This window comes from Sinohyriopsis cumingii, chromosome 15 (genome assembly GCF_028554795.1).
Source record: "Sinohyriopsis cumingii isolate HCF-2022 chromosome 15, ASM2855479v2, whole genome shotgun sequence".
In the NCBI taxonomy this organism is placed as follows: Eukaryota; Metazoa; Mollusca; class Bivalvia; order Unionida; family Unionidae; genus Sinohyriopsis; species Sinohyriopsis cumingii.
The window spans coordinates 139,745,308-139,772,117 of NC_142975.1; the positions used below are offsets into that span (position 1 = coordinate 139,745,308).

At 34.5% G+C, this 26,810-nt stretch overlaps 1 protein-coding gene across 1 annotated transcript in view; it reads left to right on the plus strand.

The window, feature by feature from the left end:
- Nucleotides 1-5,127: 5,127 nt before the first annotated feature.
- The window catches only part of LOC149782905 (uncharacterized), a 59,865-nt gene continuing 38,182 nt past the window's right edge, over nt 5,128-26,810 (plus strand). Inside the window, exons 1-5 of the mRNA XM_089934460.1 lie at nt 5,128-5,197; nt 10,663-11,166; nt 16,392-16,633; nt 19,576-19,711; nt 23,517-23,618. Of these exons, the coding sequence (XP_089790586.1) occupies nt 10,717-11,166; nt 16,392-16,633; nt 19,576-19,711; nt 23,517-23,618 (930 nt within the window). The 5' untranslated portion in view covers nt 5,128-5,197; nt 10,663-10,716. The remainder of the gene's footprint in view (nt 5,198-10,662; nt 11,167-16,391; nt 16,634-19,575; nt 19,712-23,516; nt 23,619-26,810) is intronic.

The window sequence follows — 26,810 nt, forward strand, 5'->3', positions numbered from 1 at the left end:
AAATTTTGGGCCATTTGAAACAGGAGTCGTAAAGTTATATTTTCTAGAACAGTGATTAATAAAGCCGGATTAGAGTGGATTATTCCTACTTCGACTTGCGTGTTAAAAAAAGAATAATGACGGTTACAGAAAGTAATCCTGACTTGCTAAGCTAAACGACGGAGTTAGTGTTTCCAGACGGAAATCAATGTTTTAAGTAAATCTCCCTCGCAAAATTAGAATTAGGAAATAACAAGTATTTCTCGTTAGATTGTCCAAGGGACGTGTTTCGGAAAGTTGAGGACACGAAAGCATGAGATTCAGATGCATAATATGAGTCTCAATAAAGAATAAGATTAGTCTCAATTGCATTCATTATGTTCATTGATATAAATCTGTAATTATTTGATGAATTATTCGTTTTAAATTCGTGCTTCGATTTGCCTTGAGTTCAATTTTTTTTGGCTTTCATTTGTTTTTAATGTTATATGACTCCTGCATTTTAACATATCATATAATATTTCGCTGATATGAATGTATTCGAATTTAATGGTCTTGTATGTTAGAGAAAACATGTATTATAAAGATTTTATGAATTTCTTCCGATACGAACCGTGAGAAGTAAATTATCTGTCTCAAACGATTTGTATCGTGTATACGGAGAATTGATTTTTCTATGTCAGAAAATGTATGTCAATAAGTCGCTAATTAGCAAAGGAACGTAGTGAGGTCAATGAGTGAAGTCCATACATTAGTTTGTGTAATTAAATTGTGCATTCTTTCCAACCGAGAATCGATAGTGTTAGCATTTGGGACGCAAGTTGATCGACATGGTTAGCTAGTTATTTACAGCCCACAGGGGCGCATTCATATTTAACAAAGAGGTCTAATAATGTCATGGTTCCAGTTAAGAATGCAAATGGCCACTAAAAAAGACATTAATTTATGATGGTAGGGTATGTGTGTTAGTATTATGTTGCGAAATGACCATATCATAGTTCATAGTACGAAATACGTTATCTGACGTAAAGAGTGTGAATATTTTTTACCCCAGGCGAATAAAAACCTGGCACATATTTGGATTTGGTATTATACTTTTATTTGAAGGAAACAATAGCTCCATACCGCTACTGGACGTTGGAAAAGAGCACAGTATACAACCCAGGCGGCTGATGACCGGAAGAGGCAAGAGAGAGAGAGAGAGAGAGAGAGAGAGAGAGAGAGAGAAAGAGAGAGAGATACGGCAACCCCGACTAGCACCAACTGTGACTTGGAAAAGACCGGAAAGAACCAGGTGATGCTGATATGTCTGCAATTTCAGTTCAAACAGTCACTCGACTATACGCTAAAATTTGTTTTATCGCTGTAACAGAACTTCTAATTGAATTTCGCATCAATTGTATAACTCTAGTTTTAAGAAAAAGTGAATCATTCGAATGTCATGTTCAGTTTCATTCTGTTTATGTAAATGATTAAATTGTTATATTTTACAAACGGGGGATCGTGTTGTTCATTCTATATCTTTGCTTAGATCTCTGTTATTAAATCCATTAATTTCATATTTTATTTTATTGTTTACTCGATCCAGGCAAAACACTCCCTTGTCGATCATCTCCTACATAAAGATAATAAAAAAATAAAAAAAAAAAACAAGGATTGGGAAGCACACATCTCCCACCTACTGATAGACTGAAAATGACCACATTGTTTAAAATACAAAGGTTATGATTTGTTTGTTCGGACAGAGGGAGAGGTAGTAATTCAGTGAGATAGTCCGGAAATTGGATCGTTTTTAATGTTGTAGAGTGTTAGTAATTTTTGTGATTTGATTTTTAGTTTTTTTTAACGTAGCTTTAACAATTTTTCAGTCATATCGCTACGATGTCTGCAATGTGGCAGTTTATAGTGATGTCTAGCACTGGGGCATCATGCCGCAGACATATAGCATGATGTCCCACCCAGTCACATTATCCTGACACCGGGCCGACCAGTCCTAACACTAACCTCTTAATGCTGAGCGCCAAGCGAGGCAGCTGTTAGTACCATTTTTGTAAGTCTTTGGTATGACTCGGCCGGGGATCGAACCCACGACCTCCCTTTTGTCTCTTTCTTACTGAAGACTTCCACAGCCTGTTTTAAAATACAGAGATTGCGTACTAGCGTATTTTAGAAGTCCTGAAACTGTTCTTGCCGCTTCGTACTATAGCTTTTTTCCATATTTTTCTGAATCGATCAACGAACATCTGTCTCAAACTACACTGGCATATTCCAAGATGGTTCTGGTATAAGTTTGTATAGTTTTGATAACATTTGCCTGCTAAGTTTTAATTTGGGTTTTCAAAGATTTGCTATTTGAAATGATGCTGTTTTTTTTTAGAAGCTAACAATGTGACAAGTCCATTTGATATTTGATGAAGGTAGTATTCCTAGATGTCGATGAGAATCAGCATACTTAAGATCAATAGTTTTCAAAACAAGTTCATGAATATTTGTTATGCTTAAACGTTAAGAGACATTGTTTAGACCAATGATGCAGTTATATTAGGACATTATTCATGACGAGATCTATTTTATCAGCATACCGAGACGAATAATGCATAGATAAGTCATCTGCAAAAAGACGGGCGGGAGAGCTCATACCATGGGCAATATAGTTTACATAAATTAGAAACAAGAGAGACCCGAGCACGGATCCTTGTGGCACACCAAAATTTATAATCATTTATCGGGAATAAGTATGGTGCAAAAGGTCCATTTGTTTTCTTTTACTTAGATAAATTCAAGCCATTTTATCAGATTACCTGAAACACCCTATTCCTTCAAGTCAAATAATAAGCCTCTGTGCCAGACCCGACCAAAGGCTTTTGATAGATCACAAAATACTATAGAAAAATTTTTAGATTGTTTTAATGACTTGCATTTACTAATATATTTCAATAAGTTGAAAAACAGTGGAATGATAACGAAGGAATCCTGATAATTCTGAAAAATACGGTTTTAATTTAAGTTATTATACTGGTATGTATAATGGATTTAATTTATATTTGATTTAATTTAATTCTCTGTTTGTAAGTTTTCAATTTTTTATTTTTAATTTCATTACATGTCATTGTGATGTAATTTTGTCCTCTATTGTGCAATTAATTATAAGAATTGCATGTGAAATGTACCAGTCTGCCACTGATCATCCACTTGACAAACGTGGACGTTTATGTTGGGAAACAACTTGCTTATGTAATGACAAGCTAAATTTTTCAGTTCGCCATTCTTTCAAGCCAGCACATTTTATTTTTTACTGTGTTTTTTTTCTCAGTATGGTGATAAAGATGCCTTGAAAATTGTTCTTTTTCAGCAATTTCAAAACATATAAAAACATGCTATGATTATGATACGACAAATTGTCTTATGGCGCTATCAACAAGCTCAACAGATCACCAATCGACAACGGAACTTTTATTTTCAGCATTTTGAAACGTTTCTTCAATTATTTCAAACGTAGAAACCATCTAGATTTATGTCACATTTTGCCCTTCGTACGGCTGATTAAAAAAAAGACACTTAATATAGTGTCATCATATGTTGTTTTTACTGAGCTTTGTTTTCCAATAATTCTATCACTGTTTTTTTATGAATCTTTGCTAATTGACCTTGTAAAATCTGCGAGAACCTTTAAGTTTACTGAAAATTTAAGAGAGTGTAATTTTTGTATCTTGTCTAACGTTATTCTTTTCATACCTCATTGTTTTAGCAATCCTGCTCTCAGGATGTTTTATGCTTATTTCGATGGTATTGTTGTAGCTGTGTAGGGCAGCTACATAGGGGAATTAACTGGTAGAGCAAACAAACAAATGTCTAGGTTACATATGTATTTAATGGGGTTTTTTCACTGTACTAAATTCAAATTCAAAAGCTCTCCCGAACCATTTCTGCCTCTGTGTGTGTGTGTGTGTATATATATATATATATATATATATATATATATATATATATATATATATATATATATACCAGTCTAGCGGACTTCACAGGAGACAACTGATATCATATTTCTATAACTGGCTTGATTGTTTCTATTACACAGATCTGTGTTTCCTACATTAAACTAAACATTTGATATCTCACTAATGAGTTGTCTAGAAGTTGATTTGAAAACATATAAATAATTGTAATATATTTGATCAGATTCACACTCACTTTCAACCTCTTCCTCAAAATATAAATGTTAAATAAATGCAGTTTATGTGTAAGGGCTGTCAAAGATTTTCAGAGTTCCAGTATAAAATATATATTTTTGTAAAATCTATCTATTAGATACTCTTGCTAATTAGAGTAAAATAATCTACAGTAAAATAATCTACTATCCTGTCTCTAATATCATCAGCATTTTCAAAATCTAAAATTTAAGTCCTGTAAATAATCATTTAACAAATGCCTGTTGTTTTCACTACATAGACCATAGAACTAGACCATAATTAATGTCCATAAGGCCATGGGGAGCATGTGCTATAAAGATTCTGGTTGTATTGTTTTGGACTGCAAATGATGAATTTTCACATTATGGGTTTCTGTCATTTTTTATTTTGTGAAACATTTTTTATTTGAAATCTTTTCTACACTGTTCTAAATAAATATATGATTATGCGGTCTGGAACTCGAGAGTATATTATGCTATATTTTTTAATTATTACAATGAAAGATGATTTGGACATTTTTAGTTATTTAATAGACTCTCTCTCTCTCTCTCTTTCTCTCTCTCTCGTAACATATCATCCTCTTCCTCCTCATTCTCATTGCACCATTAAGATACACAGGGGGAAAAACCAAGTCAAAAAATCCCGTTAAACAAACAACAAACCAAATTAAATTACTCAGAGACTAAAATGTATGTGGCCTCAAGTTATAAGAATTCATTTGAGTCATTCGGTTCGGTCAAAACTTTGGTAAAAATCATTTGTAAAATTTAAAAATGTGAGAATGGTAGTTCTTCGTAGCAACATATAGTACAAATATTAGTACTTGATTCAAAGGAAAGATCTAAACCTGACTTTAACAGAAATTATAATTGTGAGAAGAACCCTTGGATGGCGTAATTACCTCCCTTCTATAAGTTTTTGTTTTTAATGATACCAAAAGTGTAAATTTCCGGTTTAAATTTTGTATACAAGTTTTTGCTGCAAATATATAGTTTCATTGGAATCGTAAAATAACTTTGACAAAAGTGAGTTTATATAACCCAAATAGACATAATTATTAATTTAGTGTTTGGTACGTCTCACTGTACAGTCTGTTTGCTGAATTTTTATCTGACGATGGCAAATTGCATAAAAATGAGTCAAGTTTACGAATAAAACCTGATTTTTGCGAACATTCTTTTGAGGTTTGATTGTGATATTCAGGATAATTCCTTGTTCCTGATAAATGTTACATTTAGCCAGCATTACCTACTGTCTTTTAATGTGACAGTCCAGGACTATTTTTTTTTTTCTTCTGACAAGGCGGCTTAAACAATATTAAGTTGGGGCCCTGTAAAGGATTGGGTATCCACCCCCCACCCCCGTTTGTTGGTAACCCCCTTCCGATTTCAATAACGGTGATCTTTAACAGTGCCGGAATTAAACCCTGCGGAGGCCCTTAGGCAGTCAAAATCTTGGGCCAACCCCCTCGTAAATTATCTCCTAATATGTTTTATCAATATTATTTTGATCCGTTGTTGCGGGGCCTCTATGTCGGTGCCTACTCTGCCTATATGGCACTGATCTTTAATATAATAAAAAGTGCACAGAATTTAGTCAATTCATTCACTGATTTATAATTTCAAACCTGAATGTGACTAGAGTGGCAATAACACTGGCATTCTCTGTGCCCTTTATGCTTAACAGACTTCATACTAACAAGGCGCCATGTTGCACACACTATGAACAAGTTGATTTCCTCAGAAAACATTGTGACACAGTTCATTGTATTCAGTAACTGCTGAATAATTCCATAAATTACCATAATGTTGAGAATTGAGAATTATATCTTTTGCACAAAGGTACATAGAAATTAAACCGCTTGTTAAATCCATGTAGAAGTTACACATGTAATTGTCATTCTTTTCCTTTGCTTGATTCGACATTGTAAATATGGGAAGCAGACAATATAGTATTTTCCTTTTATGTACATAAATGTGTAGTTGTGCATACATCCCATTGCTGAAAATGGACTTGTCCAGGAACTGGAAATGACTGGTGAACAGGTCATCTTTTACACTGATAACGTCCGTTTGGAATGAAACACACAGATGATAATGGTGTTAGGGTCTCACCTAGGCAAATCAGGTTTGAAATTGTAAGTCAATAAATGAACTGACAAAGTTCTTCGCATTTTTTGATCTCATTGTGCTTTTCCTCTTTTAAATCAGTCTTTTAAAAGAACATATAATTGCAATAAAAGGGGTTTACAGATTGCCATGAACTAATCAGTATTCTGATGGACAAGTGCCTGATGGTACAAGTTTTGTCTCAGGCAAGCTAAAGTTTGTTAAAGCAAAAGACACAATTTTGTTTGCAAGATTTTTATGGTAGTGCCTTCTTTTTGGATCAGTATGATCTCTTTATATTGCATTCAAATATTGTATAACCAATATTATTAATGTGTTCAGGAGGTAGCTTTATCTGTCATTTATATAAGTAATCCCCCAGAGTGATGGAATCCATATAAAAAGACCCAAATACTATATAAATAAATACTTTATAAGTTAGACACATAATTGTTCTCTATTTTCATAATTGTCATATATTCATTAAGAAAATTACTATAATATAGGTGAAGATGCTGAATAATGATCTGACTCCATTTTAGTTTTGTGTTTCCATTCAACATAAGTCATAATTTTAACACTGTTCTTTCCCATATTCATTTGACAAGTGTTTGCCTCAGCATCTCACTTTTAGATTTTAATTTATAGATATATAAGGCAGTAATATGTTTTTTTGTTTTCCAGCAGCAACTCAAGCAAGTTAGTTGTTTTAAACCCTAATTTTGTACTGGGTGAAAAGAAAATATTGTCAAGTGGTAATATCCCCTTTGTTCTACAACATTAATCCGAGACAATTAGCTCGTAATTTAGAACCCCTCCAGTCCCTATTTACAGCTCTCATAAACACATATGTAAATAGATATAATGCACATCATAATTCATCAGCATTAAAATTTTTCTTCGTTTTCATTATTCAGTATGATCTTTATGATTGGAGACTTGTACATACATCTGTAAGTCCTTGTTGTTACATATGGAATCAGTATCCATAACTGGTGTAGTATTACAGTGGAACCTGTCATGAAAGACCACCACTTTTGCCAATAAATTATGGTCTCTCAAGACAGGTGGTCTCTCGTAACAGGTCATAACACAATAATCAGTAAATCTGTATACAGAGAGCATGGTCTCTCAAGACAGGTGGTTGCTCAAAGCAGTGGTCTTTCAAGACAGGTTTTACTGTAAGGTATATCCTGGCCACTTGTTCAGTAATGTTAGCATGATTAATGTAGCTAGGTAAACATGTACATACTTATGGTCACTTGCATGAAAACCATCTATCTCTGCATTATTTTAGTGCAAATATATTCAAAGGATTAATTCTGTGACTTCATAATTTTTTTTGGGTGGGGGGCAATAATTATTTTCAGCTCAAACGTGCCATTGGTTAGAAAGCAAGAGCTGTACTTTGTTTAGTTACAAATTATCAATATGCACACAGTGAAGCCATGAAGTAAACAAGATCACTCACTGTGACTAATAAACTGTATCTGGCTACTATAGAACTAAGTATTTAAATTTTGAGGCAGAAAACATTGTAATTATTGGTGATGTTTGACAGTTTTAATGCAATAATGTGAATATTAAACTATTGAAAAAAAAGGAAAAGTTATTGTTTAGCATTGTAGTAATGCTAAATGCTTGTAATTGCCAAAGGAAATCATGCAAATTTTAAATAGAGTAAGAAGAAAACAGTCAAATCAAACATATTTATTGATTTCTCAAGTCACTTATGTAAACCTATCAATCACATCTAATCATTAATAGGGTAGTCCCTTAACAAAATTCAGTGTCAGTTTTTAAAAATCTTTTTAATAATGGTATGAATAGAACACTGATTGGCAAGTTGGGTAACAAAAGTTCTCAAAGTTTTCCAAAACATATAGTACATAAATATTACTTTGATTTCATGACCCAACATTTAAAGGCCATGAAAATTAGTTTTGGATACAAAAAGGATGTCACAGCCTTTATAGTATTTCAAGAGGTAAACATTATAGATGTAAAAGATAATGTATATATTTACAAAAAAGGATTTATAAATGTCTAAAATGATTCAGACTGTGATAATATTCAGCTGTAACTTTCAGATGGCTCCTTTATCCATCAAGGGCAGCATTGTGGAAATATATGTGATATGGTTGGGCCTTTCCAATATTTGAGGCAGCATTGTGGAAATATACATGTATGTGATATGGTTGGGCTTTTCCAATATTTGAGGCAGCATTGGAAATATATGTGATGTGGTTGTTCTTGTAAATATTTTAGGCAGCATTGTAGAAATATGTGATATGGGTGGGCCTTGCAACTACTTTTAGGCAGAAGATAATGTACACAGTTTGTAACACATGCATGTAATAGGAAATAACAAAGCCTTAAACTTTTGTAAAATAAAAATGCACAGCTTTAGTCATTTGTATACTTTAAAAAATGGTGGTTCTCCATGCCATGGAGGTAGATTGAGAACAACAAATTGTGTAACTTTATGGAAATCTATTTTGCATAAAGGGATATGCCTATTATTTACACGTACAAAAGGATTGCCATTTTGTTGCATGAAGTATCAATTTTTTGATGAATATCAAGAAAATATTTAAAATTTTGGAGTTGTTTCAGGAGAAAATTGTCTTCTTTGATTTTTATTGTTTTGAAATCTGCTTTCACTGACAAAATACTTGTACTTGTATTTTTATGTATATCTATATTTTTGTTTAATTGCCTGGGACATGATTTTATCTAATTTTTATTCATGGCAGTACAAAATATCTTTAGTTAGTTTTGCCAATGTGACCTGAGTATCTTAAGACATAGGATCTATAAATATATGTTTAAGTATGCGTGGACAATTATAATAATCTAATAAAAAGACTTAAATGGCGTTTATGGCTTAATTTCTCATTGGCTATTGGGGTTTTGACATTTCTAGAATAATTCTGTAACTTCCCGTTGGTTGGGCTAGGTCACATGAACAGGCCAAATTGATGCAAAATGAGTAGTTTATTCTGTCTTGTGGAGAGAATTAAGCAATCAGTTTCGTTCTGATTTTGAAGTCATTCACACTTCAGGTGTTTCTGCTGTAAGTGTACAGACCTGTTTTATTTTGTACTTATATATTTTGTTGAAGAGGAAAAACATTTGTTTGGACTGTTGTTGTTGTTATAGGGTTTAATGCCATTTTTCAGCACAAGATAGGCTATGCATTGCGGCCAGTATAAATGGTGGAGGAAGAACCAGGGAGAACCACGGAAAGAACCACCGACCCACGAGAAGCTGCTGGCAAGCTTTCTCACGTACCAACATTGGCTGAGCCTGAGACTAAAAACCCATGCAGACAGAGGTGATTGTTTGGACTGTTCATTGGAAGTAGAAAGTGCTCATTATTTTGGGCTATAATATTATTCTGGAACTTAGAATTTGTTTTAAGGAATTTTGACAATGCCATCTTGACATCATGGTTCCTGGAGGACCAGTATATTCCTGGTTCTGAAATTTATTGGGAACTTTTCACTCATTTAGGACTTTCATTGACCTGGCTTATATGAATTATTTTGGATTCACTTCATAGTACTGTACATTACTCTTACATTTTTCATTTGTAACTTTGATAATTAAATTGTTTAAGTTTTACAAAACTTGGTGGTGTTCCTTTTTGTCTGTTGGTTAGTTTGTGACCATAGAGTCCTAACAGTATGCAATAAATTATATCATGTTGAAAACTGACAACTGGAAACAATGGATTTTTATGTTAACCACAACACAGATACCACAGGTTACCATAAGAGTTTGGGTTAAGGTCATCTGCCATGATTTCATATTTTCAATATACAGTTGCATTTTATGCCCTTTTTCTCAACTTTTGTCTGACTTTAACAAAAATTTCTTGAGCAGTTATGTTTCAGTCTATAAGATTCTGCAGAAATTTCACACTGCAGCTTGAAAAGTGAGTGAAATTTCATGCATATGTAGCACAAGTATTGGCAAATTATTCCTGTGAAGGGTTTTTTGGGTGATTTTTAATAAAGATAATTTGATATTTTGTTTTGCAAAAGTAGGATGACAGTACTTGTACCTCAATATCTGTCACCCATTTTTAATAGTAACCTATTTATCAGGTTACTATCTTTGGCAACAAATTTTAAAACAATTTTGCTGAAGCAAACTAAGTAGATATTTAAAAATTTCTTAAACATCAATGAGTACTTTAGTTTTATTTCATAGTTTTGTCAGAGATTTGTAAAATGAATTTTAAGTGATTTATTAATCATAAGTGAAGCTGTTATTTTGAAAAAATACTGTTCGTCATTTTGGCCTCTATAAACTGACTTCTTCAAAAATGTGAGTCCAGCATGGATGCATGTAACATGGTTTCTGTTTCATTTCAGACCTAAGAAAATAGAGAGGATGAACAAGGTTTATATTGGTTTACAATATACATAATGGATCAGATATTGACCAAGCTTAGGAGGATCTCCAGACATCACTTAATTCTTATTGGTTTGTGTGCAGTGATTGGTTATCTTTTACGCTCAAAAGAATCATATGAGCTGCGGCCAGTATGGAGAAAACGTGCTGAATATCATCACTTCCGTAACAAGAAATATCCAACTTTAGATGAGCAGCTTCCCCATCCAGTAGTGACAGACCTTGACAGTGATGGAATAAATGAGATTGTTCTTATATCAAATGATCTGAAACTGAGCATCCTTGCATTGCCTAATTCTACCAAAGAGGATGAAGATGATAAAACACTGCCCCATGTTGAAGTGAAACACAAGGTTGTCATTCCACAAGATGAAAAGTCAAGTACTGGGAGACTCAGTTGGCCTGTTGTCCTAATAACAGGATATGCTACCCCATATTTGTCTATGATTCAAGTCAGAAAGCAGGTACCATATATTCATATGTATTCAAACAATTAACAGCAAACATCATTACGAGTAGACCAAAATCTGTCATTCCATATTTTATTATTTGATCAGGGTCTATACTGATCATTTTATTTATGATTTATGCATAGACTGTTATACCAGTTTATACTAATGTAGTGTAGACCCTCATCTTTAGGTGCATTATATTCTGGCAGATCAACACTATTCGCATTACACACAGTGTACATTACATGTAGGTAAATACAGTAGCTGTATTAGTCCATCAATTAGCACACCTTTGTTACTGCTACTCGTCCTCAACTGCTGGGAGCATTGCCATGAAACTTTACAAACACACTTAATAATAATAATAATAATGACTTTATTTAAGGAGGGAAATGGGGCCCCGAGTGGCCGAGTGGTCTAAAGCACTCTCCGTTACAGATCACTGCCATCTCACCTCTGTCTGCATGGGTTCGAGTCTCGGATTCGGCCAATGTGGATATGTGAGAAAGCTTGCCAGTAGCTTCTCGAGGGTCGGTGGTTCTTTCCGGGGATTTCCCGGGTTCTTCCTCCACCATTAATACTGGCCGCCATGTATAGCCTATCGTGTACTGAAAAATGGCGTTAAACCCTACAACAATAACAATAAGGAGGGTAACACAATTAGCTGAAGAACTAATCTACCTTGAGGCCCTCATACAAAGGAATTTATTTATTTTAGCTGCATTTCTGAAGCCACTGGATATATTGGGTTTGGCAGAAGGAAATAGAGTGGGCATTTCTAATCTCAACTGGAATAATATTCCAGAGCAAAGTTCCAGAGTATTGGAAACTTTTTTAAAATAATTCCTTATTTGGTTTGGGAATTTTATACTGTTATTGGTAGACATGGATCACAGGTGGGGAGTATTGCCAGGCAGCCTATACTGGAATAGTGATTGTAAATATTCAGGAGCACTATTATTGGATAACCTCTACATTAATGTGGCTTTTCTCAAACGGATTCAGTCTTTAATAGGTAATATTTGTAACTTACCAGCTAAAGTTTCCTTGCTTTCTTTCTGGATTGATATTAACCTAAATTCTCTTTTTTGAAGATGTGCCAGCTTTGCAGTTTTTATCATTTGAATTACCGCATACTGTATTACAGTAATCTTAATAGGGTTGTATATAACTGTTATAAAATAGTTTTCTGTGCCTTTAAGGGAGAAAATATCTTATCCTACTGAGAGGCCATGAACTTGAATTACTTTTGTACTGATATGTTTTGTATGTTCAGTCCATGATAGGTTATTATCTACCAAAACACCAAGTAGTCTATCGTGACAGACCATTTGCAAATTTTTATCCGTCCAGGTTAGACATAATTCATCACTATCAAGATTTGTCCTTTTTTGCTGTGTTGAGATAAGTAATATTTTAGTTTTACCAGTATTTACCACCTTGCCATTGCATGTGCACCAGTTGTCCAGTTTGTTATGCTCATCTTGTAAAGAAATGTCAAATTCATGCTTTATGTTTTGGATGTCTGACAATGTTATGTCATCTGCATAGAGATCTGTAGATGATATTTTGTCCCTTAGTATATTATAAGTGGTAATTTATTAATAAATAAAATAAATAGTGATGGACCTAGAATTGAGCCTTGTGGTACTCCATATCTAATTGTTCCAGGTTCAGACAGAACATTATTTATATAAACATGTGTTCTCTCACTTAAGTATGAAGTAAACCATCAAACTGTGCTTTCATCACATTGGTAAATTTTCAGTTTCTTCAAAAGGATTTCATGATCCACCATGTCAAAAGCTTTCCTGAAATCTACAAATATAGATCCTATTATTCTACCTTGGTCAAGTGCTTGAAGCCATTTATCAGTTAGGGAGATCAAAAAATTATTTCTGTCTAAAGCCTGATTGATTAGGGTGTAACAGCAAGTGTTTGGTTAAATATGACATGAATGAGTTATGGACGTGTTTTTCAATCAATTTTGACAAGTTTGGTAGTATTGAGATTGTCCAGTAGGTAGTTATCAGCATCATCCTTAGAACCAGATTTGTGAATAGGAGTTACTTTTGCAGTTTTCCATATTTTGGGGACAGATGAGGTTGCAATACTTAAATTGCTTATGAATGTTATGCTATCTAAAATAGGAGAGGCAGAAGATTTAATGATTCATGGACCAATATGATCAAGTCCAATAGCTTTCTTGGTATGAAGTTCACTGAGACATTTTTTAACAAAGTTTTTTGATACTGGTGGGAAAGAGAAACATACCTCCTTAGAGTTTTTTCTGCTGTAGAACTTTTTCAGTTCATTAGAGTTATTTTCTATTACTGGCTCTTTTAACTTTATGTAATGTTGGTTAAAAAGACACTGAAAACAACTGCTCTGGTGGTCTAGTGGTTAGAGCATCCGCCATGGATGCGGGAGGTCATGGGTTTGAACCTTGACTGAGTCATACCAAAGACTTACAAAAATGGTACTAACAGCTGTCTTGCTAGGCGCTCTGCATTAAGAGGTTAGTGTTAGGACTGGTTGGCCTGGTGTCAGGATAATGTGACTGTGTGGGACATCATGCAACATATCTGTGGCATGATGTTTCGGTGCTAGACATCACTATAAACTGTCACACTGCAGACATCGTAGCGATATGACTGCAAAATTGTTAAAGCTAGATTAAAATTCCAAAACACACACACACACACATCATTGAAGGCATTTGCAATGTCAGTGTCATCAGTGACTATGGTTTAATTTACCAGAAGTGAGTGAATTTTATTTGTCTGATCTATGTGTGTTCCTCCATTGAGTTCTGTGAAGATTTCCAAATGGAGTTTGTGTTGCTCTTTTTGTTTTCAAGCAATGATTGATAATAATTTTTTTAGCTTTTTTAATCATATTTTTTATTTTGTTTCTCCATACTTTTATTGTGCATGGTTTCCCATAGCCTTGAATTGATCTCATGTTTTCATAACATCCAGGATTTCAGTTGTAAGTCACTTAGGTTGGATTTCTTTCTGTACTCTACGTATTTTCAGTAGTGCATGCTAAGAGACTATATCCATAAATAAGTCAGTCCATACCCTCAGAGCTTTATCTCTGTAAATTTTGGATCATATTCCATGGAACTTTATATAGGTCATTGAGAAATTGTTCTTCATTAAAACGATCTGTAAGTGATAGATTTGTATTTATTTTTCTTATTTCCCTTGCATTTAACCTTTCTTGTCAAAAAAGTAGGATAGTGGTTACTAAGACCAACAATTAATCAATCCTATGGTCTAGTTGGTTCTAAATGAACATTGTGTCCCATGGATATGGCTGTAAGGTCATGAGCTTGAAAATCTTATCGCTGCTTCTCTGGAATGGATGGTCATATCATAATGGGTTTTTCACTAAAAGACACCTTATTATGTCAGGTTAGTTCATGAATAAAAATGGTGTCAATCTGAGAGTCAGTGTGGCCACCACTGCAACCATCTGGAAACATTTTTATGGCTATTTTGTAAGAATTGATTGTCATATCGAGATAGAATTTGCACTAAAATACTTCTTCAAATATGCAATACATGTAGATCCTAAATGCAACTAGTGCCAGTCGGACCTCCAGTAAAGTCACCATGGCTGCCCTATGGAAAATATTGTTATACCACATGAATGGATGGTGATAGTGACATAGGAATTTCGCTCAAAGACATTCTATGTAGTGGTCTTAAATGAAAATCATACCAGTCAACATAATCATTATTGTGGCCATTTTTGACTTATTATGACGATTTATCTGCCTGAACAAATGGTTATATTATGGTTATTATATGTTTACTAAAAGGCTTCAGAATGACTGCCACATCTTGTTACAGCTACTTATCATAAACTGAGAGTTGTACCAGCATGTTGTTTTTTTTCTTCTTTTTTGCAGCAAGCAGTTGTTTCTGTATTAAAATTATGCTGATCCAACCTCTAAAATAACTGTCTTGATTACCAACCTGAAAATCTTCATGTGACTACTTCGCCTTTATAGAATAATTATATCAACATGGTGGTTTAAAAAAGACCCCCACTATTGCAATATGTAGCTTGATTCTGGGTTAAAATGACACTCGTCTGGTTCCAGAATGGCGTCATAGTGGCCGTCTCAGTGATGTTGTTATCTCAGCTTCTTCAAACAATGTGGCATTGACATGGGGCTTTGACTAAATAAATTGTCACATAAAATCATCTTGAATGTAAATGGTGCAGATTAAACCACCGGAATATCTGCACTTTTGTGACGGAGTTTAAAATCGGTACCTAATTGACCCTGATGATCTAATGAAGGGTTATCCCTTGCATTTTATTGTTGTACTTTATTGAGCTTATGAATACTTTGTCTTGTACATACACTGATTAATTCTGACCAGACTTTATATTTTATTGCATTTCAATAGACAAGCTCATAGTCAGTATTCAGACATTTGTTTTAAGGTTGGTGTTTTGAGTAAGATTTTGTACTGTTTGGGCTTGTGAATATATCAGACTTAATCTCAGTTTGTAGAGGTAACTGAAGAAAATATTAGATGAAGCCAGTTCAGTGGTAGAATTTCATCCAACCCACCCGCACCCCCAAATACAGATTTAACCAAACTTGGCATCAAGGTATATGTAGACATTATTTGATACAAATGGAGCATCATATCAACAAAGGATTTCCACCATAAGACTTCCTATGATTTCTTGTTAGTCTCAAATGAAAATGGTACCAACCTTAATATAATATGTCCACCACAGCAGCTAATTTGAAAATCTTGTTATCACGGAAGAGTGTCTGAGATGGTTTCAGCACTTGGTAGTTATTATGAGGAAATGGTCTTATCTTGAAGTAAAATTTATTTGAGCTTATAGAGCATCAGACTCTGATGGAGTTTTTCTTTTAACAAGCCTGATGGGCAACTTATTTAGAATATAGGAGGGGCCAAATCCAAAATTTGAGGAACCCTGGGCAGCCTGCTGTCTTATTTTGGAGTACTGCTATTTTTACATTTGCTTGTTTCTCTTCTTTGAATAAACTAGGCAGCCATTTACAGCTCATGAGGAATATTTACTTTCCACCAGAAGACTTCTTCATATAAAAGGATTTATTTTAAAATCATGTGAAATATTAACTTATTTGTATGAATGAAGTTAATATCATTTGCAACAGCTACAGAATTAAAACTATTTCTTGCATGTAATAAAGAAAGTCAATTTCATGTTTGCAGATTGTTGTAATAGTGACAGATGATTGGTGGGTCATGGCCTTTACCTCTGACCTTCAGTTACTATGGAGACAGCAGCTGATGAACCTTGGACAGAATCTAACAACTTACTACATTAAATCCATGGGAGCTTTGATTACTTCTCATTCCGTCAGAAAGAATGATGAGGGTTTAGTTGTAGTGGGTGGAAGCTATGGACACAAGCATGAGCAAAAAGCTAAAACACAGGAAATAAATAGCACAAGGTACTACATCACAGGTTTAAAGAACAAATGACAGTTATCTTTTGATTTGCATGATTATGATAATGAATATATTGGCTTACAAAAACATGTATTACACACCATGCATTTTATTCCTGTAATCCTCTCAACTAATAAAGTCACATATTCCCAGAAGAATTTTCTTGAATTAGCAATTGTAATTGCATAGGGAACATAAAGAATCATTGTTAGTTTGTATCATTGAAAATGTTCAATAAGTGTTGATTCTGAACATGCTTTATTTGTGGTATCTGCCTTTGTTTTCTAGAAATAATGACAGAGGCATGTATTGTTTATATCCCATGATAGGCCAATTACCTGTTGATACAAATATTTTCATACTAGAACATTTATTGATAAGTGATAAGCCCACCACACAATTTCAGAAAAATTGCACAGATTGCCTCCAGGGTTTGTCCTAGAATAGATAAATCATGTAAAAATTTTTCAAGCTAGAATGGATAAAAGATGCTACTTATTGTTTGAGTGTATAAAGGCAACATCCATTTTTGCAGAATCTTTTCTGGAACTGATAATATAGGTGAGAAAATTCCCCTCCATTTGCCAAAATAGGGAAATTTTTTAATATGAGAGGTTAACAAAGACTGGTTGGGCTTGAAAAATGTGATGTACAATGTTTGCACATTCAATTCATCTATCAGCAAAGATTTTGAGAAATTTTGAATCCTGCAATCGTGTGTTCTTAAATAGATTTAGCTTTTGGTCTTGTCTGCAAGAGAAAGTATATTTGAAGAACAGATATAGAACCTTGCCTTTTGAAGGCAAATCTTTGACCAATACAAGGGAATCGTTTGTCATAAAGCAAGGATTTAAATTTTTTATTAAAGTCAGCTTGCTGGTGCAAGCTGACAGGAAAATTGACCTTGTTGTTGGAAAATTTGAGATTGCCCAAACGTACGATCCTAACATGAGTAAAACAATAAAATAAAATATGACATACTTTAAGGGAATTGAAACTTTTGTTTCCTTTGTATCTCAGTTGGTACCTAAAAACTATATGCCATTAATTAAAGATATCCAAAATTTTATATGTAAATAATACATTTAAATAGATTTGTGGATTAGAAAGTATTAGAATGTAGATACAGATGGAAGATACACATTCACCTCAGCTGACAAAATATTAGGTCTAATGTTGAATAGGTACAACAGTCTGTCTACACTTCTATCACATTGGAGGTAGATTTACAATGGTCAGCAGCAGTTCAGATATGGCCTTACCTGATGCAGTCAGTGACTGGTTACAGGGATCCAGTTTCCCCAACCCACCCAACATAATGAAACCAGCACAGAAAAGAGGGAAATGATGGCTCTGTTTGCCAAGACAGTACTCTGCAGTCAGATATATATATATATATATATATATATATATATATATATATATATATATATATATATATAAATCACTCATGGTCAAAACAGAATGCAATCACATTGATATTGACACGAAGGGGACTACTCATGTGATTCAGTAATCTTGTGTCTCGTCCCAGCAGCAGAACTCCAACACATACAGTGAAGAATAGTGCTCTGATGGACTGATGTTAATATGTGGCCAGTTTAGTGTTATATGTAGCCATGAAGCAGTCGATACCTACAACAGATTCAGGTAGATCTGGTACCTTTATAGATCTAGCTCAACCTACTGCCATCACCCACCAATGTTGAATGGCAGCCCATCATGATGTATTATTTTGGTACTAGTACTACAGCGATGTTTCAGACTGAGATAACCAAAACCACACCTGGACTATGGATGATCCAGTCATCTTCATGTTACGATATCGCATGTTAGATGGTTCTAAGGCAGTCTAGGCAAGCTTCGCCAGCTCTGTCCCAGTTATCATTGGAGGCTTCTGCATGACCTCTTTCTTCGCTATACAATGAACTACATTCACAGACTCCATTTATTGTTTTTATTTGACCTGACAATGACAAGAGAAGTCTCTTCTATGTATTGAGTGTGAAATTTTTTTTTTGCAAGCTGCAGCCTGAATTTTGCCCACTAACTCCTGCTCCGTCATCAGAGTTGTATAAAGATACAGCATCAATTGATCTCTTGGCTGTAAAAAGATCAGCTCATGTTCAAGCAATTACCACAATCAGTAGACTTGCTGCATTGCTTGGAGAACAACTGCAAGATCTAAGTGTCAACAGAACCTTCTTTTCATGATGATATCTGCTATCCAATTTTTGCAAAGCATACTATAAGACATGTGCCTGTGTTTCATACAGAAATTTCACCCATTGAGAAAGACATAGTAAGCTTAATATATTTCTCTTGAGCTAAAAGCTGCCTTGCATACCTTGTGGAACCTGGAATGGATCTTCTCCAGGGTAAGGAGATTAAACCCTCCACTTATTGCCTTTTTCATAAGGTATTATGATCAGGTAATGTATTTAAAGAAGAAAACATTATGAAGTAAAATATGTTTCTTGGATAATACTTCCTTGATCACTATATGAATACACCCTCCCAGGCTTACTGGAGTTATTTTCATGTGGCAAAACATGCATTCCACTACAGTAGTAACTGAACTATGGACAGGATTTCGCACCAGTACTTATACCCACAGGGAGAATAAGTCCGACTTCATCCTATTGGGGCAGACAACTTGGCTTTTTTATAGATAAAGCTTTACTTGGGAAATCAGATTTTGGAAGGTAGTAGTGGTAAGATTTGGAGAAACATATTTTACTGCACAAATTGGTTTTTGGAACCATTGTTTTAATCAAGAGACAGAAATTTACCATCTATTGGGCAATATATTTTCTTTTAAATTTTAGTATGCAGTATAACTGTTACTTTGATAATGAAATTACAAAACCATTTTTGCAAGCAGAGATTTCGTTGACATTAAAAGAATATGTGCTTGCTATATTTTGTCTTCATTTTTTGACAGTGATATTGAGCAAAGCAACACAGCAGAGGAAAGTAATATGACCCATTTCTCCACATTTGCCCTTCATGCTAAGGATGGGGCAGTGCGCTGGCATCACCTACCTGGTGAATTTGAAGAAAGGCTAAATGAGTTTGAGGTAAATGTATCAGTTTAGTATCCATCAAGAAAGGGTTTAATAATAATATAATTATCATCATCATTATCTACATTATCACAGTAGAAGTTTATCCATATTGCCTTTGGAATATTTAGTTTGGAGGTGCAGGTATGTTGATATGTAGATAACTCTCTGCCGGGGATTTCAATATTTGTGAAGAATTCCATTCATGTATATAAGCAGCCTCTGTATGCTGACCTGATTTGAACATATTCACTGTCTTGGGTTTGTTTTCAGTGATACAAATACACACAAAGAGTTTATTTCTATTAATAGCATACAGATAATGGCGTAGTCTGTACTATATAGCTCTTGTAAGATTGTATCCTGTTTTAAAATGTAATGTTTTCTGATGTGGCTTCACATGTTCTGGCAGGATGACTTTAAAATATCTTGTTTTCTGATCAGGCTGTACATGTACTGACAGGGTTTATTTAAAATGTCATATTTTCTGATGTGGCTTCACAAGTACTGACGAGGTGTATTTAAAATGTCATGTTTTCTGATGAGGCTTAACATGTACTGGCAGGGTGCAGGTTGCATTTCTTCTAAATATTTGTTGAATTCTTTTGACAACTTTAATAACTTACAGCCGATATAAAAATGATTATTTCAGCAATATTCATTTATCTGAAAGAACAATCTTGGTTTGATTTTGGTTGTAAAATAACCAGACAGCAAGTATTTAGTACATTTATAATGCTGATTATAATTAATTCTGTACAGTAAGAGGAACTTGTTAAAAGAAATGTTACCAGAAACAAACGGGAGCTATACAAAGAAAGGAAAGGTCAAAATTACCACCACCTTATTAAAAAAAAATCCATTATTCATTTGGAAACATAAAAGATTTGTCTCTAACAGTCAGTATTAAAATGACTACTTCATCAAAGTACAGATTTTTCTCCTTCAAATACATTTCCCAATCACATTATGTTAGGAATATTAGCCTGCTACTTTTTGAATCCAAAAGTTGTCTTTTCCTGTCTATCTCATATAGACAATTGGCAATAACTCTTGCCCATTACTTCCCTGTGCCACCACCAGGTGTCACCAGTTTTTAGCTTCGCTGCTGTAATGATAACATGATTCATTTTACATACAACAATCCAAGTTATTTTAGTGCTAAAATTGGACCATCCAACTTTCATTTTGGATATATTATGTGGGACAGTCTTTCTTCTGCATGTTGAATACCTTATTTTTACAATTTCTGCCAGATTTAAGTGACTCTGTAATTTTTATGGTCTTTGTAACTTTTATGGACTTGTTTTTATTTAAGAGCACATTACACCACGCTATTGTTGACTTCAAGTTGTCATTTACGAGTTAGCGTGACACTGATTATTTTCACTTGCTAGATTCATAACAGAGTTAGATTTACTGAGATCTGGCATCATTTCTGTAGAAATGTCAAATAAATGCCTGAAATGCATAAGTTCAAAGCATAGTCTAGAAAGTATCGAATGTGACACTATTTTTGATTACTAGTAACAGGGAATATAATAGCGAGTTAGTAACATGCTGGATGACTAATTTATGCTTTGTTTTTACTTGTATTGTTTCAGCAGAAATAAAATGCAGCTAAATGCAGTAACTGTAACTTTAAAATATGAAAGTCAACCATGACTATTGTTTTTTTATATACTAAGTGTATATCATCCATTTTCAAGTCCCCTTGATCAACCATCATGATCACATCCAAGATACGATCATTGCTGTATAAGTGGAGCAGCCCCAGTTGGCTGACCATGGAGATCCCACAGGAGAAGCCCCAAGCAGAAATAATGATATGTACCGACACGAGTACAAAGGTTGGGGTGCCCACCTGTTGCCAGATTTCACTACTGTCATTAGCACATGAGAACCAGGGGAGTGGCTTCTACACATCAACCTTCCAGAAATGAAAACTGTCTTCATTGCGTTTCACCTCTGGAAAGATTTGCTCTCTGGCAAAAATGGTCCTTGTTATGTCCAACAACTCTGTGGTGGTGACCAGTATCATAAAACATGTTGGCACCAAATCACCTAACCCATGTGTTCTGATTTGGCAGTTGCTACATTGGTGCGACAATCTCCATATCAACATACAAATCAGGTGCATTTCCAGCAGACTCAATGTCTTGGCCAACTCTCTATCCAGCAAAGGTCAGGTCCTTCACATAGAGTAGTCTCTCCATCATTTGGTCTTCACTTGGATCTGTGTCCTTTGGGGGCATCTGATGATTGACCTTTTTGTAACAAAGTGGAATCTCACAAGTTAACCACATTTGTCTCTGCAATCCCAGACCAAGAAGTTTGGGCCATGGATGCACTCTCAATCACTTGGGAGGGGTGGTGGACATTTGCCTACTCTCCAGTGGTCCTGGATCCAAAAATAATCCAGAAATTATGGGGTCAGAAATGCAAGATGATTCTGATAGCCCCTCTCTCATAGGTCAAGTCCTTGGTTCCCAATCTACTTGATCTAGCGATAGATCTGCCCAGGAAGATTTTGGCCAACTCAGATCTTCTGAAGTAACCATGGTCAGGGGTTTTCCTTCCCTGCCCAGACTGTTTTCTTCTGTACCCTAGGCTCTTATCAGGGAAGACTTGTGAGACAAATAATGTAACCTTCGATTATGGAGAGATTCTCTTAGTCCTAATTTTATGTGAAATTTGGAGTTCCAATTTTACATAAAATCTGAGTCCCAATTTTACATACACAGTCCTGAATTAGCATAAAATTCAAGTCCCAATTTTATGTAACATCTAAGTCCAATTTTACATAAAATCTGAGTCCCAGTTTTACATAAAGAGTCCTGATTTAGCATAAAATTCAAGTCCCAATTTTATGTAAAATCTGAGTCCCAATGTCAGCTAATACAATACTACAGTTTTAATTAAACTTTGTTATATCAGATGCAAGATGTTTTAAACCCTGCTTGTTAGCTCCATTTGATAAATGAACATTTATTAATACATTATGGTCTCACATTTTTTATACACATAGTTCAAAGCCAGCCATAGTAGGCATTGCTTGATTATATAGAGGGTAATGCTTGATTATAGCTAACAATAAAGGGTAGTGTTTTATTATAGCCAATCATAGAGAATAATGTTTGATTAATGTTTGATTATAGCCAATCATAGAGGGTAATGCTTGATTATTGACAACCATAGAGGGTAATGCTTGATAGTAGCCATTCATATAGGGTAATGCTTGATTATAGCCAATCATAGAGAATAATGTTTGATTAATGTTTGATTATAGCCAAGCCAGCAATGAAGGGTAATGCTTGATTATAGCCAATCATAGAGAATAATGCTTGATTATAGCCAATCATAGAGGGTAATACTTGATTATAGCCAATCATAGATGGTAATACTTGATTGTAGCCAATCATAGTGGGTAGTGCTTGATTATAGCCAATGATAGAGGGTAATGCTTGATTATAGCCAAAAAATAGAGGGTAGTGCTTGATTATACCAAGTCATAGAGGGTACCGTAATGCTTGATTGTAGCCAATCATAGTGGGTGGTGCTTGATTATAGACAGCCACAGAGGGTAATGCTTGATAGTAGCCAATCATAGAGACTAATGCTTGATCATGGCCAATCGTAGATGGCAATACTTGATTATAGCCAATCATAGATGGTAATACCTGATTATTGCCAATCATAGATGGTAATACTTGAGTGTAGCCAATCACAGAGGATTTATGCTTGATTATAGCCCAATAACAGAGGGCAATGCTTGATTGTAGTCCAATAATAGAGGGTAATGCTTGATTATGTTTTACAGGATTACTCTGATCATCATTGGAAACTTAGTTTGAAGCAACGTAGATTTCATGTTGGGGAATCTCCATGGACATATTACAAACAGGAACTTTACAAATACATGGTAAGCATGGTTTCAGGTAAAGAATGTCTAAATCTAATACTATATATACTCACTTACTATATATACTCAAGAATATAAACAGCAACATTTAAAGCTGTACTGATTAATCAGCCATACTCATAGTTGGGCTGATTATTGGAACAATCGGTATAATCGGTATCGGCAGAAATAATCGGTGCCAATGTAAACAAATTTCCAAAATATAAATTTAATCATAACATTCATCTTGACATGGCTTGAATTTTAAATCAGATTTAAATAGTAGAAATTAAGGAATAAACATTTGATTTGGGGGTTAATTGAAAGACAGTATATTCTTAAAAGTAAATACTTTTTAACACGTTTGCTGTAAACTACCGCTGATTGTCTGCTCACAACAAATTATCAATACCATGCATGCACTCATCCTAATCACAGCAGCCAACCAGCCAGTGAGGCCTCATGTGGCTGTTGAACTTCCAGCATACACATTACAGGGATGGTTTTCAAAAAATGTCACCAGAATAAGTAGTGAATATTTTTCCAAGACTATTAATGTAATAGGCAATGAAAATTGAAAAAGATGGGACTGTTATTACTTTATTGACAACAAGCAATACAGCCATAATATTACAAAATATATCATTACATGACTGTTTTGTACTCCTTCCATGGTCTTTGCATTGCGCATCACCGTTAGTGCATAGGTCTAGCTGTTGTCACCTGAAATAAATGTATTATCAAATGTAAAACATCTACTTTTTTACAGTCTCTTTTTTTTTAAAATAGAAACATCAGATATTAAGCGAATCTATATTATGTATATTATTTTCCAAATAATAGTTTTGTAAGAAACTTTATTTAGATAATGACATTTTAATACTAAAACCCTATGATCGTACTTTGCAATGTAAGATAAGTGATGTATAATGTGACCGTCGATTTCACGCATTCAGGAATTAACCCCCCCCCCCCTTATAGCTAGCTTCACAAAGTACATCTCCGTCAACCAGGAGTTCAGAAATTTAGTTTTGCCGTGCTTTACATGCTTTGCTTATCAGTGAATTCCTTCCTAACTCCCAGGAATGATCACTGAATGCTGTAGATTTTTTCTTGACAAGCAAATTATGATCTCCATTCCCACCAATGAAATGTACACAAACTCAGCACAATGCCTTGACTAATGGTATGGACACAAACCCAGCACACTGCCTTGACTAATGGTCTGGAGAAAAACCCAGCACAATGCTTTGACTAATGGTCTGGAGAATAACCCAGCACAATGCTTTGACTAATGGTCTGGACACAAACTCAGCACAATGCCTTGACTAATGGTCTGGACACAAATTCATCACAATGCCTTGAGTGAGATTGTGTTGTTACACACAGTATTCAGAATGGGGAATTTTAAGATAATGGTGTACACTTGAGTGGGATTGTGTTTTTACAAACAGTATTCAAAATGGGGAATTTTAAGATAATGATGTACACTTGAGTGAGATTGTGTTGTTACACACAGTATTCAAAATGGGGAATTTTAAGATAATGATGTACACTTGAGTGAGATTGTGTTGTTACACACAGTATTCAAAATGGGGAATTTTAAGATAATGGTGTACACTTGAGTGAGATTGTGTTGTTACACACAGTATTCAAAATGGGGAATTTTAAGATAATGATGTACACTTGAGTAACAACACAATATTTTAACATAGTCCGGGTATTTTTGGTTGATTTCGTTTACCAGTACAGGTTTTAGTAAGTTTTCCTGTCCTTCTTTATTGCCTAATTTGGTAGCTTCAATGTTAATCCTTGGTGGTTTTTGTAACCATGGTGATTTGTTCTGGTCTGTATTGTTTGTTACCTGTTTTTTTAGTAGAGGTATCTTTTCTCTTAGTTCAAGGATTACTTTGCCACTTGGTGTGATAGGTATGATTTTGGGTTTGAAGACAACTTTTCATTTATTTATAGCTATTTTGGTGGGATGGTTGTCTGGGTGGGTATCTAATCGAATGGAGTATCGGAGGAGCAGTTCTTGCCTACGTAATTTTAAGGGTAGTTCTCCTGTTAGTGTTTGTAGTTCTTCTAATGATGTTGAGGGGAGTGTTCCTGTGCATAATAGCAAGGCTTTTCTCTGGATAGTGTCAAGTTTTTGTAGTACAGGCTGCTTAGCCGAGTTATATGCTTGGCAACCGTAATCCAGTTTTGATCTAATTAGGCTTTTATATATCGTGAGGAGGGTTTCCTGGTTGGATCCCCAGTCAGTCCCTGTGATGTTCCTGAGTAAATCGAGAGCTTTGTTACAATTCTGGGTGAGTTGTTCAATGTGCTGTTTCCATGTGAGGTGGTTGTCAAAGAACATTCCTAGGAATTTTACTACTGTTACGTATTTGATTAATTGATTTTGTATATAGAAGTTTGGATAGACTAGGTTGTTATTTCGTTTGGGGGTGAATATGATTGCCACAGTTTTTTCATGAGATATTTTGAAACCCCATTTGTCTGCCCATCTCCATTTTAAGATAATGATGTACACTTTAGTGAGATTGTGTTGTTACACACAGTATTCAAAATGGGGAATTTTAAGACTATGATGTACACTTGAGTGAGATTGTGTTGTTGCACACAGTATTCAAAATGGGGAATTTCAGGACTATGGTGTACACTTGAGTGAGATTGTGTTGTTACACACAGTATTCAAAATGGGGAATTTCAAGACTATGATGTACACATGAGTGAATTTGTGTCACTAAATTTACACTGTCTTCTTCACAAGTTACATGTGTTTGTACTCAGTAATCCACATTTAAAAAGAACAGGGCTGAGAAAGAGTAAAGTTCATTAAGTCCAAATTGTTTACACTTATATGTAGCTTTGATTTCTGTGATGCAGTGATGATGCGTACCATATTATTATATATATCTCTCAAAAACTGTGATCATGGCTATCATTTTATGGTGAAAAACAATTTGACTTTGCTTATAATAACTGGAAGCTATATATGTGCATTAGGAATTGCTAAATGGAATAGTGCTGTAAACAGTTGTTAACATTTCACCCATATTTTGCTCATTGTGAAAGATGTTGGTTGGATAATTATTTTAACATTTTTGAAAATACAGATGGCTGTTGATTTAGATGTACAATGTGAAAGATTCTAGTTGTATATTTATTTTAACATCATTGAAAACACAGATAGTTGTTAATTTATGG